At 37.4% G+C, this 16,581-nt stretch overlaps 1 protein-coding gene across 1 annotated transcript in view; it reads left to right on the top strand.

Moving 5' to 3' along the window:
• LOC150078076 (uncharacterized) overlaps nucleotides 1-16,581 on the top strand; it is a 511,382-nt gene that overhangs the window by 265,610 nt on the left and 229,191 nt on the right. The window contains exons 6-7 of the mRNA XM_090384455.1: nucleotides 14,515-14,688; nucleotides 15,079-15,207. Coding sequence (XP_090240581.1) covers nucleotides 14,515-14,688; nucleotides 15,079-15,207 — 303 coding nt within the window. The remainder of the gene's footprint in view (nucleotides 1-14,514; nucleotides 14,689-15,078; nucleotides 15,208-16,581) is intronic.

Genomic DNA, 16,581 nt, shown 5'->3' with positions numbered 1-16,581 from the left:
AGTAAAAAGATAAGCAATTAATAACAAAGAACACGGCACACACAAATTGCAAGTAACACGATACACACAAGTGGGAACGGAGTAACGAGTTACAAAGCTTTAAAAATATGAATGAAGAGAAGATCTGAAAATTAACTTTTTTATATGATTGAAGATTTCATGGAAGTGTAAACACATTTCACCATAATAACCCACAAAATTCCAGCTGTCTGTGTTATCGCAAATTCAGTAAGATTGAGTTTACTGGCCGTTTATGATAGATTTCACTAACAGAAAAGCTCAATAAACAGGTTTTTATTGCTAATTGTTTTTATTGTTTTATGGTTGTGAACTCCAGAACTTTGACCGAACCACGTGGTACCGTCGGAGACAATCGTAGGGTAATCTCAAGTGCTGCAGTCTCCTTCCCCAATTAAATGGCATGTGTCCCAATTAAGCGAAGTAAACCCTGGCTATTATCTTGATTGGTTTCTGTTTTTTAAGATCCCAAATAAACGGCTGCCCCGATTAACTGGGTGGCCCAAATAACCGTAATCCACTGTATATATATATAATCTCCCCCACCCAATTAGCAGGCTCTCTGATACTTTATGACATCAGCAAAGACCCTTGCATCTTCTCTGTTGAAACAAATTTCTTCTTTAATAAATAAATTCCTTCTGTTATATCTGGGCAGAAATAAAGGTACAATAACATTCTGACCTATATTGTGGCACTTTTCAAGTGTGACTTTTTATTTAAAAAAATTTTCTATTTGTATTCTGACACAACCACAGAGGTTAGAGGAATTTACAACTAGTGATTTGATAAATTTTATCAAGCATATTTATCACTCACATGGAATTGAATGATGATCAGCGTAAACATGTCGGGCATACAAATTCATTAAAAAAAGTTATCCACAAGAATCCACCTTACATTAAAAAATTTTAATGCTAAAAATTTAGGTTTGTTGAGAGCTTTATAACTAAAAAAACAGAACTAATAATTGTACATATTATAGTACAGGTCCACAATCCCTTATCCAAAATTCTAAAAGCATTGAAAACTAAGGTTTTCATGTAGCATCACTCGTGTGCATGATATGACCCAAGCAGGTGAGAGGTGTCAGTCAGTTGCATAGACAAGATACTTATATTCTATTATAGAGGGTCCACAATAATATAATAACCCAGGCAACTATATACATAGTTATATTTTATGTTGTCTATGTTGCCACATTATGACGACTTAATTGGTGAAATTTTCAAATATTTATTAAATGCCAATTTTTGAGAATTGTACATTTGCAACTCTTCTAAAATTAATAAAATATTTTTATTGATTATAAAACTTATGTTTTCAACGTTAGAAAATAATAAAGATTATTTTTAATATAAACAGGAAATTTTAAATTCTTGAATAACACTAATATTCATGAAATATTTGTTTATGCATGGTTACTGCATTTGCATCATTTCTACTACCCAAGTAGTATGAATGCATCGTTTAATTATATCTCATATTTTGAATCAACCTTCACAACAAGTGGCCAAGGTATTGCACTGCTTTGAATAAGTAATGCTTCACCAGTGGAGAATTAAATATGAGAAGCGTAGCACACGCTTCTTGATTAGACCGGGGTTCGAGCCCGTGACCACCAAATATGGAGGATGCGGAAAGGTCAGGGAATGACCACCGCATATTCCCAGAGAAATATGGCCTTAGTTGCTAATGCTCCTAAAAAAAAAAAAAAAAAAATAGTTACTTATTCTTGCTGGATGCCACTACCCAGATGTCACTGTTTCAAAGCTTGTCGACCACTCGTTGCGGAGGTTGATTCGCAGTATGAGATATAATTAAACGATGCAGTCATACTACCTGGGTAGTAGAAATGATGCAAGTGCAGTAACCATGCATTAACAAATCTTTCATACTTTTATGAATTTAGCCAAGAAATATTTTTAGACTAATATTCATGTTGACGGCATCTTATCAAAGATCACAAATGAATAAAATCTGAAAATGTTTGTTTCCTGCCCATGTGTTTATACTGCCACATATGAAATGCATAATACACTAGACAAGTTTTATGTAGGCATAGTATGGTCAGCTGTCTTAGCACTGCTGCCATTCACGTGTGCATCTGCTTCTCTTTGTTATATTTTTGTGATTTTGAATTTAATTTCACTATGAAAATGTCAAAAAGAGCTGCAGATACCCCTAAAAGTAACAGTGAGAAGAAAAGGAAATATTTCTCATTATTGATAGCACAGAAAGTGAGGTAATTGCAGAAGCTTGGTCATGGTATGTGTCTGCACTGTGACTTATCGAAGAATGTCATGTTGATATATGGCTTAAAGAAACGAAAAGACAAGTTGTTAAAGTTTTACACTGATAGTGATGACTATAAACTAATGAAAAATGGGAAAACATTGCATACGTCAAAAAATGAAGGTCTTGACTATGTACTGATAGGGTGGATTCAACAATGAAGAAGTGAATATATGCCACTAATTCATTTGTTGGTCATGAAACAAGCTAGAATATACCATGTTGAAGATGCGAATGATATTAAAATTCAGAATATTCAGAAATTGAGGAGGAGTGTGAATATGCAGAAGGTTGAGGATGAGTGTTTAATATTCAGAAGCTGTAGAAATTTAGACGTTATGGTATGAAATATCTGAAATTGTGTGATAAAAAAGGTTCTACTGATCAAAAAGCAGCTGAAAATTACATTGATGAATTTACCAAGATAATATCTGATGAAAACCTCGGTTCTGAATAAATTTAAAATGCTGATGAAGCGGGTCCACATCAGTTTGTTGTGAGGCAGTTCATTGTGCGACAGTGTGATAAATGACAATTTGCTATATGCGACAGTTCAGTGCAAGACAGTTTGGTGTATGAAACAGTCCATTTATTTTGTATAAAACAATTCACACCAACCCTTCTCATAGGCAGGTTGGAAAGTAAAAAAGTAAAGTTAAAAAGTACGTGCCTTTTTTAGAGCATGACTCATTCCATATTGTTACACTTTTAATTCAGATAAGATTATTTATTTTTTTTGACAAAACTACTCAGTTGAATCCTATGCTTTTCCAGGAGAATGAATTGGTTGAGGGTTGGGAAGCAAAAAGAAAATTACAGGTGCATAAACAGGTGAAAGAAACAGAAATGAAGATTATCACTGTATTTCCTAAAAAATGCAACTAACCTACTACTTGGCTTCTTTCAGTAAAAACTATAGTGCAGGTTGCAAACCAAATGTCAGAAGAAGTGCATTACCCAGCTGGCATCAATTAATGATCTCTACTTTGGTCTCTGGAACAACTCTACCATATGTTCGACTTTATATGGTAGATCGCCGCCTAGTTGTTCCTATTTTCCAAAGTTGCAGACCTGGGCATCTTTAGCTTTCAAATTTCTCTTTCTCATGACTGATAGTGCACCATCCTTCCATGTTTTTCTAGGGCATCCTCGCCTTCTCTTCCCTTGTGGTTTCCATTCATATATAATTTTAGGCTATTTCTCTTCATTCGTACAAAGCAGATGTCCAAACTATCTCAACCTTCTATTTTCTGTTCGTTCTTCATATAACATCTTCATCTGTGTGCATATGTCTTCTTATATCCTTGTTCGTTGTCCTCTCTAGCCTAGAAACCCTAGTGCTCCAACGTAGGTAGTCCATCTCTAGAGCCCTAAGCTTCTTTTTGTGACCCTCTTTCAGTGTCCACACCTTGCAGCCGTAGGAGAGTACCTATTCCACTAATGATTGTCCAATATGTTTTTTAGTTCTATGGGAGATATTGTTGTTCCACATATAGAGAATTAAGAATCTTCCTTATTTGCTGAATTCATGTGTAAACTTCCTCTTTCCCAAATCCTTCCTTAGTTAATCTACATCCAAGATGTTTGAAAAAAGTCAGCAGGTTTTACATGTATAGACTGTGTAACTTTGTCATCAGGATGTTCCGCTGTGCTTAGGTATTCTTTGTAAAATTGATATGAGACCCTATTGGTCATATGTAAGATGCAATTTTCTCAACGTGTATTTTAAATTTTAAGCTTCTTGTGCAATGATAACCTGATCATCGGCAAAATTTAGACTCCAAAGATATCTGTTGTTAATTAATACTCCCATTCCATTACAGCTTCTTTTTCATTCTTGTAAAGCACATTCCAAGAAAACATTAAACAATGAAGGCAATAGGCTGCATCTTTGTCTCAGCCCCTTTGTTGTATAGATTGGGTTAGATAAAATATTCCCAGCTTTAATATATACCACGATGTAATTGTGAAATTCCCAAATCAGTTCCACAAGATCTGGATCAACTGACATATTTTGAAGGGCTTTTCATAATTCCTTTCTTGCTTATCTTATCCTTTACCACCTCTTGTAATTTTAACTGAAGCACTTTAGAATATAGTCTGGGCATAGTTCAATTAACACTTAAGCCTCTATAGTTCCCTGGATCCAGCTTATTTCCTTTCTTATATATGGATGAAATATAACTTACTTTCCATTCATTTGGAGTTTTCCTTAACTGTATACATCTGTTAATCAGCTGTGCTATCAGATCCAAAAGACTTGATGGTCCATATTTAATTAGTTCCATCACTGTATTCCCAGGGCCTGGAGATTTTTTGTTCTTCATTAGTTTTGCACAGTCAAGAACTTGATTTTTTGTAATTTCTATCTCCCTTTTATCTTCAATTGTCTTTGTTTAGAAGGTTATTATGATGGGTTTCCCATATTGGCATATCTTATAAAGTTCTTACTCAATCGAGATTCATTTGTTTTCAGTGCTCTCAAGCTTCGTCAGGCTTCAGCTGATTATGTTCCTCCTAATGAGCTGTTAATTTCTTTGGCATCTTTTCTCCTATGTTGTGAGATAGTAGTTCCAGCAATTTTCCTTTTAACTGCTCTATTGCACTTTTGTGTTGCTCTCTATTTTCCTGATTTTTATTTATTAACCATTTGTTATAGGCTCGTTTCTTTTCTTTCACCAAACCCGCTATTTCCTCATTCCACCAATACTATTGTTTACATTTGTGATCTATTAGGCCTAGTGCTTCTTTAGCAGCCTTGTGTATGGCGGTTTATATTGCTGTTATATAACTAGTATCGTTAAGGTAAGGGTATTGATAAGAGTATCCATGTGTTGGACAAGATTTTGCAGCTCCGGCGAATGCTAAGTTTTTGATTATATTTAGCTGTTTTATTGAATTTATTGTTATATTAAATTATTTCCTATAAGTAGCTTATAATCCTAGTCAAGCTCCTTGGTTTATTTTGAATTTAGATAGCAATTTTCAAAGTAATACTTAGCGTCCATAGATTCCCCAGGGGCTCACCCAGGGTACTGAGCTGGATATTATCATACTTCTCTTTCTTGGTGATTCGTTTCTACTTCTGACTCTCTCTCTCTCTCTCTCTCTCTCTCTCTCAAGGTAACTCGGAATTTAATTTTTTTTTTTTTTTTTGGCTAGTGCAGCATAAGCCTCAGGCTTTGTTGCACCATATGGCTAATAATAATAATAATTTTATGTTTGTAACTCACCACCATTGTAATACGATACAACGTATATCCCGAACTAGATAGCATAAGGTTTAACATAAAACTAGATAGCGAAACACGTAGCACTGTATTAGAAATCTGTTAGCTTAGTATAGTATAGTATATTTCTATATTAGTATATAGTATTAATCAGTAAAATTTATTAATCTTATTAAATTTCATTGTCAATTAAATTGTACTTAAATGGAATCATGACCCAGAATAGAGCAGCAAAGCAATGCTCACAGATTAGCCAGAGTGCTGTGGTTCCGGGAAAAACCAAAGGGGGCGATTCTCCAGCACATCACAGTCTAAAAAAATGTGTGAAATCTGAAACATTTGCAGACCTGTATAGAACAGGATATGATCTAGCCAAGAAGGATGTCTTTGTGTGTGTGTGCTAGGTGCAGAGCCTGTGAAGAAATTAAGTGCCAACTCAGCGTTCTGATGGGCATCTATGACAGTTTGAGGTGCAGGGTAGATGCCCTCTAAGAAATTAAATATGAGGGCCCATCAAGCTCAGCTGCCTGACTTGATGCCAGATCTCACTCCTGTGCATCAGGCAACACAGCGGCAATCTCCAAAGCAGAATGCACTGGTTCTACAGGAACCAGTTATTGTTGGTGACTCTGTTGTCAGGGAGACATGAAATATATTATGCAAAAAGGATAGATGGAACAGGACCAGGGTTTGTTTGCTAGGAGCAAAAGTTGATGATGTTTTAGAGCAGATATCATCTTTTAAGGGCACAAAAGGAGATATTGTTGTACATGTTGGCACTAATGACCTTAAGAGTAAGAGATCTGCAGACTTACTTAACAAGTATAGGTCAATGCTGAAAAAAAGTTGCATTAGACTTAAATTTGAAAGTGTCTGCAATTCTGCCCAGACATGATAGGAGGGAGTATATGATGAGAGCCTTGTCAATCAGTTCAGCCCTGAGGAAATTGTGCAAGGCTCATGGAGTAGAATTTTTTTCAGCGTGGTCTGTGCTTGCTAACAGGAGAGACTGCTTCTATAGGGATGGGATACACTTAAATAGAAAGGGTGCAAGAATATTTGCTGATGCTATCGAGGCAGTGTTAGTTGGGTTGGAAAACTGCTAGCTTGGGGGGATTTACAGACAAAGATTAACAGTAGCCACGGGCAGAGGTGAAAGTGATTCTTGCACTGCATCTATTGGAATGAGCAGCAGCCTAGAAAGCAAGTTGCTGGGGATTTCAAGAGCTGCTAGAAGTCATCATGGAACAAGAAAATACGTGGCTGTGATAGGGTAACTAACAGTAAGAACAGGTGCATGTATACTTGCATGTACACCAATGCTAGAAGTATAGTGAATAAATTTGATGAATTTGAAGTGATGATCAAGGCATCAAAGGCAGATATTGTTGGGATATCAGAGACATGGTTTCACACAGATGTAAGCAGTGCAGAATTGGAATTTGGGGAGTACAATGTGTACAGAAAGGATAGACAGGGTAGGAAGGGAGGAGGGGTTATGCCATTAGTTAAGAAACAGATAAAATCTGAGGAAGTGCCTCCAGTTGACATGGGTGGACAGTGCAATGTTGAGTCAATTTGGTGTGACCTAAACACTGTGAAGGAGAAAGTGAGAGAAGGAGTGTGTTATAGGCCTAAAGACTCTGAGTACAACGAACAGTTGTGCAGAGAAATAGTGGGCCAGTAATTCAAAATGTCTCGTAATGGGAGATTTTAACTTTCCAGATATTGACTGGAACTTGTGGGTTGGTCACTCACATGCTAGCAAGACTTTTGTTGATTTATTGGAGGTTTGTTTTCTACAGCAACATGTTCAAGGGGAAACCAGAAGGAGTAATACTCTTGATCTGATTATCAGCAGTGATTCTTCATGCATTAAGAATTTGCAGATAAAGGCACCACTAGGTGACAGTGATCACATTGTACTGATGTGGGTATTACAGATGTTACTACCATCAAGGGTAAAGGGAAGGGTTTTTGTTTTCATAGAAGTGACTACAGTGGTCACAGGCAGTTTTTAAATACTATACAGTGGGATCAACTGATGATGTGAAAATCAGTAAATTCTAAATGGGAAGGCCTTCAAGGAATCAATCGTGGAAGCTACTAGGCATTTCATATCAACTAAGAAATACTGTTCAAGATTTAGGCTTAAATGGTTGTCAGATGAACTAATGAGGCTCATGGCAGAGAAGAAAAATGCATGGGATGCATATAAATTAGCAGATGACACAGAAGCCTATGGTAGATATAAGCTAGTCTGTAATTAAATCACAAAGGAGGTTAAGCAAGTGAAGGGTGATTACAAAAAATTCTTGACAAAGGATGCAAAGAAAAACAACAGAGACTTACTTATAAAAACTCTAGAAGGAAGGGGATGTATTGGTGGTTCGACTGTTGATGATCCTGCTCAGATAGCTGACAAAGTGAATGAGTATTTTGCATCTACATTCACACGTAAGGAATTCTGTAAGGACGTAGAGGACAGAAGTTTAGTAATCTCTAACAGAGAGCTAAATGATTTTGTAATAACAGATAGCAAAGTGGAGGAGAAATTATTGAAGTTATACATAAAAAAGGCATCTGGAGCAGATGAAATCTCTCCAGTTATATTGAAGGAGACAGCAAGGGAAGTAAGCACACCCTTAGCCATAATTATGAGAGTATCCGTAGATTCAGGGGAGGTCCCCGTGGACTGGAGATGTGCAAATGTATCCCCAATTTACAAAGGGGGTTCGAAAGGTGACATAAATAATTATAGACCTGTTAGTTTAACTTCTGTTCTGGGGAAAATAATGTGGTTACTGGTTAAAGAAGTGATGCAGGATCACCTAGACAAGAGTGCAGTAATAGTTCAGACACAACATGGGTTTGTTAAGGGGAAGTCTTGTCTGACCAATTTGATTGGATACTACAATGTGATCACAAAGGAACTGAATGCAAAAAATAATTTTGATATCATATACTTGGATTTCAGGAAAGCGGTTGATACTGTTGTGCATGGAAAACTGCTGTACAAATTGGAGTGGTATGGCATTAAGGGCAAGTTTCTGCAATGGATAAAGGGATGGTTGAATAGGAGATGGCAGAGAGTGGTAATAAATGGGCACTGCTCTATGTGGACTAATGTTATTAGTGGAGTCCACCAGGGTTTGGTGTTTGGTCCATTGTTGTTTTGTATATTTATTAATTATATCAATCAAGGTATATTCTAGAGAATCTTGTAATCTCTGAGAGTAAAGTGGAGGAGAAATTGTTGAAGATAAACACAAGAAAGGCACCTGGGGTGGATGGGATCTATCCAGTTATATTAAAGGAGGCAGCAAAGGAAGTAAGCAAAACAAAACCGTGAATTAAGGTTGAATTTGAAAGTGTCTGCAATTCTGCCCAGACACGATAGGAGGGAGTATATGATGAGAGCCCTGTTGATCAATTCGGCCCTGGAATGATTGTGCAAGGCTCAGGGGGTAGAATTTTTTTCAGCTTGAGAGACTGCTTCTACAGGGATGGGATACACTTAAATAGAAAGAGTGCAAGAATGTTTACTGATGCTATCGAGACAGTGTTAGGTGGGTCGGAAAACTGCTAGATTGGGGGGATACAAGGACTAATAGTTGAACAGTAGCCACTGGCAGAGGTGAAAGTGATTCTTGCACTGCTTCTATTGGAATGAGCAGCAGCCTGGAAAATAAGATGCAGGATATTTCGAAGACTGCTGGGAATCATTGAGGTACAAGTAAACACATGGGTTGTGTTAGGCTAGCTAAGAAAAAGAACAGGTGCATGTATACTTGCGTGTACACCAATGCTAGGAGTTTAGTAAATAAATTTGATGAATTTGAGGTATTGCTCAAAACGTCAAAGGCAGATATTGTTGGGATTTCAGAGACGTGGTGTCACACAGATATAAGGAATGCAGGACTGGAATTTGGGGAGTAAAATGTCTACAGAAAGGATAGACAGGATAGGAAGGTAGGAGGCGTTGTACTATTAGTTAAGAAATACATAAAATCCTAGGAAGTGAAGCCAGTCGATATCGCTGGACAATGCAGTGTCAAGTCAGTTTATTATGACATAAGCATTGGGAGATCAAAGTTGAGAGTAGGAGTGTGCTATAGGCCTAATGACTCTGAGGAGTATAATAAGAAACTGTACAGGGAAATAGAGTGGGCCAGTAAATCAGAGAGTCTTATAATGGGGGCTTTTAATTTCCCAGATATTGACTGGAATTTGTGGGTTGGTCACTCACACACTAGCAAGGCTTTTGTGGATTTATTGTATGGTTGTTTTCTTCGTCAGCATGTTCGGGAGACAACTAGAGGGAGTAATACTCTTGATTTGATTATCAGTAGTGATTCCTCATGCATTAAGAATCTGCAGATATATGAACCTCTAGGTGGTAGTGATCACAGTGTGCTGAAGTGGGATTTACTCAAAGAGGTAACGACCATTAGGGGTAAAGGGAAGGGTTATTGCTTTCGTAAAGGCGACTACGATGGACTGAGACAGTATTTAAATTCTATACAGTGGGACCAACTGATGATGTTACCAACAGCAAATTCAAAATGGGAAGCATTCAAGGAACTTGTCTTGGAGGCTACTAGGCTTTACATACCAACTAAGACATATTGTTCAAGGTTTAGGCCTAAATGGATGTCAGATGAACTAATGAGACATATGGCAGAGAAGAAAAATGCATGGGATACATACAAATTAACACGTGACACAGAAGCCTATGATAGACACAAGTTGATCTGTAACCAAGTTACAAAGGAGGTTAGGCAGGCGAAGGCAGATTACGAGATATCTTTGGCAAGGGATGCAAAGAAAAACAGCAAAGCGTTCTTTACTTATGTAAACTCTAGAAGGAAGGGGATGAATCAGATTGGTCCACTTGATATCGATAGGTCAACTGTTGATGATCCTGCTGAGGTAGCTAACAAACTAAATGAATATTTTGCATCGACATTCACACTTGAGGAGTCATTCAGCGAGGGGAATGCCAGAGGTGTATTCAACTCTGGCAGTAAGCTAGAGAATCTTGTAATCTCTGAGAGTAAAGTGGAGGAGAAATTGTTGAGGATAAAAACAGGAAAGGCACCTGGGGTGGATGGAATCTATCCAGTTATATTAAAGGAGGTGGCAATGGAAGTAAGCAAACCCTTAGCCATAATTATGAGAGCTTCCCTGGACTCAGGGGAGGTACCCATGGACTGGGGATGTGCAAATGTGACCCCAAACCTCAAAGGAGGATCAAAGTGAGGCACAGGTAATTACAGACCTGTTAGTTTAACTTCTGTTCCAGGGAAATTAATGGAGGCACTGGTTAAAGAAGCATTGCAGGATCATCTAGACAAGACTTCGGTTATAGCTCGGACACAGCATGGGTTTGTTAAGGGGAAGTCTTCTCTGACTAATTTGATTGGATACTATGATGTAGTCACAAAGGAACTGGATGCAAAGAATAACTTTGATATCATATATTTGGATCTTAGAAAAACCTTTGATACTGTTGCACATGGAAGACTGCTGCACAAATTGGAGCAGTGTGGCATTGGAGCAAATTGCTGCTATGGATAAAGGGATGGTTGAGTGGGAGAAGACAGAGAGTGGTTGTCAATGGACACTGCTCTTCGTGGACTGATGTTATTAGTGGAGTCTCTCAGGGTTCAGTGTTGGGTCCATTGTTGTTTTCTGTATTTATAAATGATATTGATGATGGTATATCAGGCTTAATGTCCAAGACAAAATGAAGGTTGGCAGGTTTGTTAATGACACTAATGACAGTACACTGCTGCAACAGGATGTAGAAAAGTTGAGCAGATGTTCTGAGAGGTGGCAAATGAAGTTTAATATTGACAAATGTAAAGTACTGCATATGGGAAGCAGTAAACCCAGAGTAACGTATCAACTCTGTGGTACCACACTGACTGTGGTAGAGAATGAAAAGGACCTAGGGGTAATTGTGCAGGCAGATATGAAGTTTTCTGAGGTACAGACGGGCTGCAAGAGTAGCTCATGGTGTCTTGTCAATGATATACAGGAATTTTTCTAGCAGGGATAAGGATGTGATTATCCCCTTATATAAGGCAGTGGTCAGACCACACCTTGAGTAATGTATACATGTCTGGAGTCCTCATTTTAAGAAGGATGTAGAGCTGTTGGAACGAGTACAGAGAAGGGCAACAAGATTACTGAATGGAACAAAGGGTTGCTCTTATGAAGAAAGGCTTAAGTTTTGCAAATTACAGTGTTTGGAGACTAGGCACCTGCGTGGTGATCTGATTGAGGTGTATAAAGCCTTGATTTGTTTGAGCATGCTCAGTGCTGATGGAATTCTTCCTCTTGCTCAGAATAATCGCCTGAGAGGACATAAATTCAAATTGAGGAAAGATGGTTGTAGGATAGATGTGCGGAAGTTTGCCTTTGGCCAGCGGGTGGTTGATTGCTGGAACAAACTTCCATCTGTTGTTGTAGAAGTTGATATCTTAGATTCAAGGCAGAACTTGACAAACATTTGGAGCGAGTGGATGGGTGAAATAAGGGTTTTGTTTGTTTTTTTTTTTGGCTACTGCTATATAAGTTTGCCTTCTTGCATCATGTGCCTTTGCTAATGATATTTATCCCACCCAATGTGAATATTCATAAAGTTTGCTGCAGAAATATTAATGCTTGCTTATACAGGGTGTCTCCAAAATATTTGTACAAACGTTTAGGGGAAGTAGGTAACATCTAAAGGAATGTGAATCACATAGGAACCCATAACCGGAAATGTCATGGGAAAGTAGTAGCAGGGGCACAAGAAGCAGAAATGGCACAAGACAGTAATTAGCGGCAAACATTTATTTGAAATAATATTAACAATGGAGTACGAAATGGATGCATTTCATGATGTTACAACAGATGCTCGAGGGTTCCACCATGAGACGCGATGCATGCGTGACACCGACGCAGCATGGATTGGCGGACACGGTCAAACACACTTGGTTGTTTCTTTGACAGTAGCAGCAGCACAGACGAGTCTCGCTATGAGATCCGTTTCCCTCCCCACAGGCGTTCATACACGATAGATTTGAGGTCCCCCACATAAAGAAATCAAGGCTCGATAAATCAGGTGAGTGTGAGGGCCAGGCTACGGGTCCACCATGGCCAATCCATCGATTCCCAAAACACCTGTTCAAACGGTCACGAACACACCTTCCATAATGTGCAGGCGCCCGTCAAGTTGAAACCAAATGTTACGTCTCACATTTGCTGGAAAATTGTCAATTAACCCTAGTAGAACTTGTTCAAGAAAAATCTGATATTTAGCGGAGTCATGTGGGATGGTAACAGGTATGGGCCGACTAAGCAGTCACCGACCATACCTGCCCACACATTTATTGCGAAGCAATGCTGTGCCACATGGGAGTGCACACCATGTGGGTTGTCATGAGCCCACACATGAGCATTGTGCTGATTGAATAAGCGTTCCTGAGTGAAATAAGCCTCATCCGTGAACAAAACATAGGCTGGAAAATTCAAGTCTTGAACACTTTCTTGGAGAAACACTGCGCAAGAGCCACACGTGCAAGATGATCTTGGGGGAGCAGTAACTGAACCCTTTGGAGATGAAAGCAGTGTAAGGAATCATGCCAGACATGCTGTACACTGCAACGAGACACTCCTAAGGCAGAGGCAACAGCACGTGTGCTGGTAGTAGGATTATTCTGGACGGCATTCAACACACTTTCTTCCATGGCGGGAGTTCACGTCAAACGTGGTCTGCCCGCACTACTCCTGTTACCTCTAAATGACCCATAATCGCACAAATTTTTATGCACACTTGCAAACAAACGGTGGTCTGGTACATGTCTCTCTGGGAAGCGTTCTCCATAAATTCATTGAGCGGCTCGTCCATTGCCCTCTGCTAATCCATACACTAGGTGCATGTCTGCCAGCTCACAATTCTTATATTGATGCATGCTCTTCGTGCGGCGAAGTGCATGCATGCTCTTCGTGCGGCGACTACTGCTTGAATGAGTAAACCAGATATTTTTCCTCTCCGGAACTGATGAACAACACCATCTACCGACTTACGGTGACATTTCCGGTTATGGGTTCCTATGCAATTCGCATTCCTTTAGATTTTACCTACCTCCCCTAAATGTTTGTACCAATATTTTTGAGACACCCTGTAGAGGCTGCCACACATCCCGTTATGATTTTATGGTGGTACATGTTCCATGCTACCATTGTGAAATTTGAAATATTCTGAATTCCGAAACACCAGAATTTATCTGGCAGCTGAAAAAGTTTAGGTGGCAAATTTCTGCACCTGACCCTAATAGTATTTACTACATTGGCCTATTATCTTCAACTAATGTTGAAGATAATAGGCCAATAGAAACATCTGAATCAATTTTTTTTTTTCCCGATGTTTCAATTGCTCTTTATTAAATTTATTACTGAATGAAAATTTAAAAAAAAAAAATATATATATATATATATTATATTTCCAACTGTTAAACTGCATATATTTTAACTATTAATCCTAGCATATCTTACCATGTTTAGAAAAATTTAAGTGTTCTTCTTCTTCTTCTTCTTCTTCTTCTTCTTCTTTAGCTGTACTAAAAGAATTAAATAAGACAAAATGAGTTTTTTTTCCCCTGCACAACAGTACGTTTAATTATTTCAGACTTTAAGTTTCATTTATTTATTTTTATTTTGAAGAGAAGAATGAATTAAATATTTTTGTTTATATATTTCTATATTGTATAACTAATAATTATATATTACATAAATGAGAGCTTTCATATGCTCAATTTTTTAAATAATAATTATTATAAAACAGAATAAACAAAATAATTATTTTAAATAATTATAAATAGTTATGGTTATTTGTGACCCTTGTAATGTTTTGGAATTGCAATAATCATATATGGTTTTTGGATATTGGAAAGAGCTTTTTTTTTTTTTTTTTAAATAGTGCATGCACAACATAAATCACATTCGCAAAAAACAGAAGGATGCTCATCTCGATCTACTTCACCAGTTGCACCAAGTGAGGCTTCTTCAATGTCAATGGTATCTCGAGGTTCTCATCCAGCAACAAGGGTTACTGTGCATCAACCAAATCATAGGGGTTCCACTAGTACAATTGGTAAGGTTAATTAATTTCACATTATGAATTTATGAATATATTCATAGCGCGCACACACACCCCACCCCACCCCACTCCTTGTTGTCACTGAGATGATAAGATATGGTTTTCCTCAAAATTTTATTAATGTTTGCTACTTGATTAGCATTTCATTGGCCAACTTCTTACCACAAGAGAGACCAAGATGTATCTTGGCTGCAAGATATATCTGAAATCATGAAATATAATTAATATATAATATTTCTAGGAACTCTTCCAAGCCATACATGATCATATATTTGGGTCTCAGTTGGAAAGCTTTGATTTAAGCATATTTATTTCACTTTTTCTTACTTTTTAAAACTTTTGTTAATTCTCATATAATTCGAAATATATATACCAATTTTATAGCATCTGCAGTATCAGGCATTGTTCAGCCTATTCCCAACAATAAGGGTGTACCAAACTTTCCTACAAAAAAAACAGTTTTAAATAAAAGTCCTGAAGGAAAATTTAAGAAAAACAGAATGGCTGGAAAAGGTGAGTCATTTTTATACTTTTTTTAAAAATAATTAACTATTGCACACATCTTTTTTTTTTTTTTTTTTTTTTTTTTTTTTCATTAGGTAAGTTAATTCTGTTTCTGTATAATTTTTTTGTATTCAGTCATTAATCCTAAGAAGTGTGTTGTATCAATCTTCACTGTTAATGGTTTCTTTTTATTTTCATATTCTGATTAATTATGATTTATTTATGACATTTGATGTCATATTTTAATATCACATTAATTTTGATTATGACATTATTAATTATTATGTTTTGTGTATTTATTTTTGTTACTTAGAGTCATAATTTTTTTTATTTACTTGACAATGAAGAAAAGGTAATAATATGACTGTTCCCTTAGAGCTCATCAAAAACATGAGAAAGACTGCTAAATTCTAAAAGATGCTTATCTAGATGTCTTAGCAGCTGTAGACAATTTTATGCAATGAAGTAATAAGCTGGGATTTGATTATTTGAAATTGGAAAAGGGGCATGAGTTATATGAACTTCCTAATTAATATTTTTATCAGTTTTATGATAAGAAAAGAAGTTGGGAATGTAATCGGAAGAAACTGTGATTGATTCCATTACATAAATGGAATCATGGAATCTATCCTGTTTTGTGAAAAAAAAAAAAAAAAAAGTACAGTGGATTCCGGTTAATCAGGGCAGCCGTTTATTTGGGACAAAATTTGAAGAACAGAAACAAAACAAGTATTTAGCCTGAATTTTTTTGTTTATTTGGGCCAACTCCCACTTAACTGGGGCAGTGAAGGTCGTGATTGAACAACAAACTGTATGCAAATAGTGCGCATGCTCGTAACATAGAGATCAGGTGGGCAGCAGCCGAGTCATCTATTGCGAAGCCATGCTGTCGGGTGGTTGTGTTGCATTTGTTCTGTGTCGTGGTAATCAGATTCTGATAGAAATTTTTCTTGCGGTATACAATTGTTTACGATCACACTAGGTACATATGTATACATCTTGTGGGTTTGTTTGTTTGTTATTTGGTTTTTAGGAGCATTAGCAACTAAGGCCATATTGCTCCGGGATATGTGGTGGTCATTCCCTGACCTTTCCGCATCCTCCATATTTGGTGGTGACGGGCTCGAACCCCGGTCTAATCAAGAAGCGTGTGCTACGCACTGCTGCTCCTTCCCACCTGGCTATGGAGTGGCCTAACATCTTGTGGGTTAGCACAGATTGAAAACTGAACCAAACAGTGACTGTTTTTTTTTTTTTTTTTTTTTTCAGCACATTTAAGACCCCTGTCAAGATGCCACATAAAGATTTGTTGCTTTCAGAAAAAATTGCTATTCTTGACAAGATAAAAAGTCAACCTCCTAACATCAGTCATCGTCAGCTAGC

Source organism: Mastigoproctus giganteus, chromosome 11, assembly GCF_048544385.1.
Source record: "Mastigoproctus giganteus isolate SK-2022 chromosome 11, ASM4854438v1, whole genome shotgun sequence".
NCBI classification, from domain to species: Eukaryota; Metazoa; Arthropoda; class Arachnida; order Uropygi; family Thelyphonidae; genus Mastigoproctus; species Mastigoproctus giganteus.
This window is presented reverse-complemented; position numbering and strand designations above follow the sequence as displayed.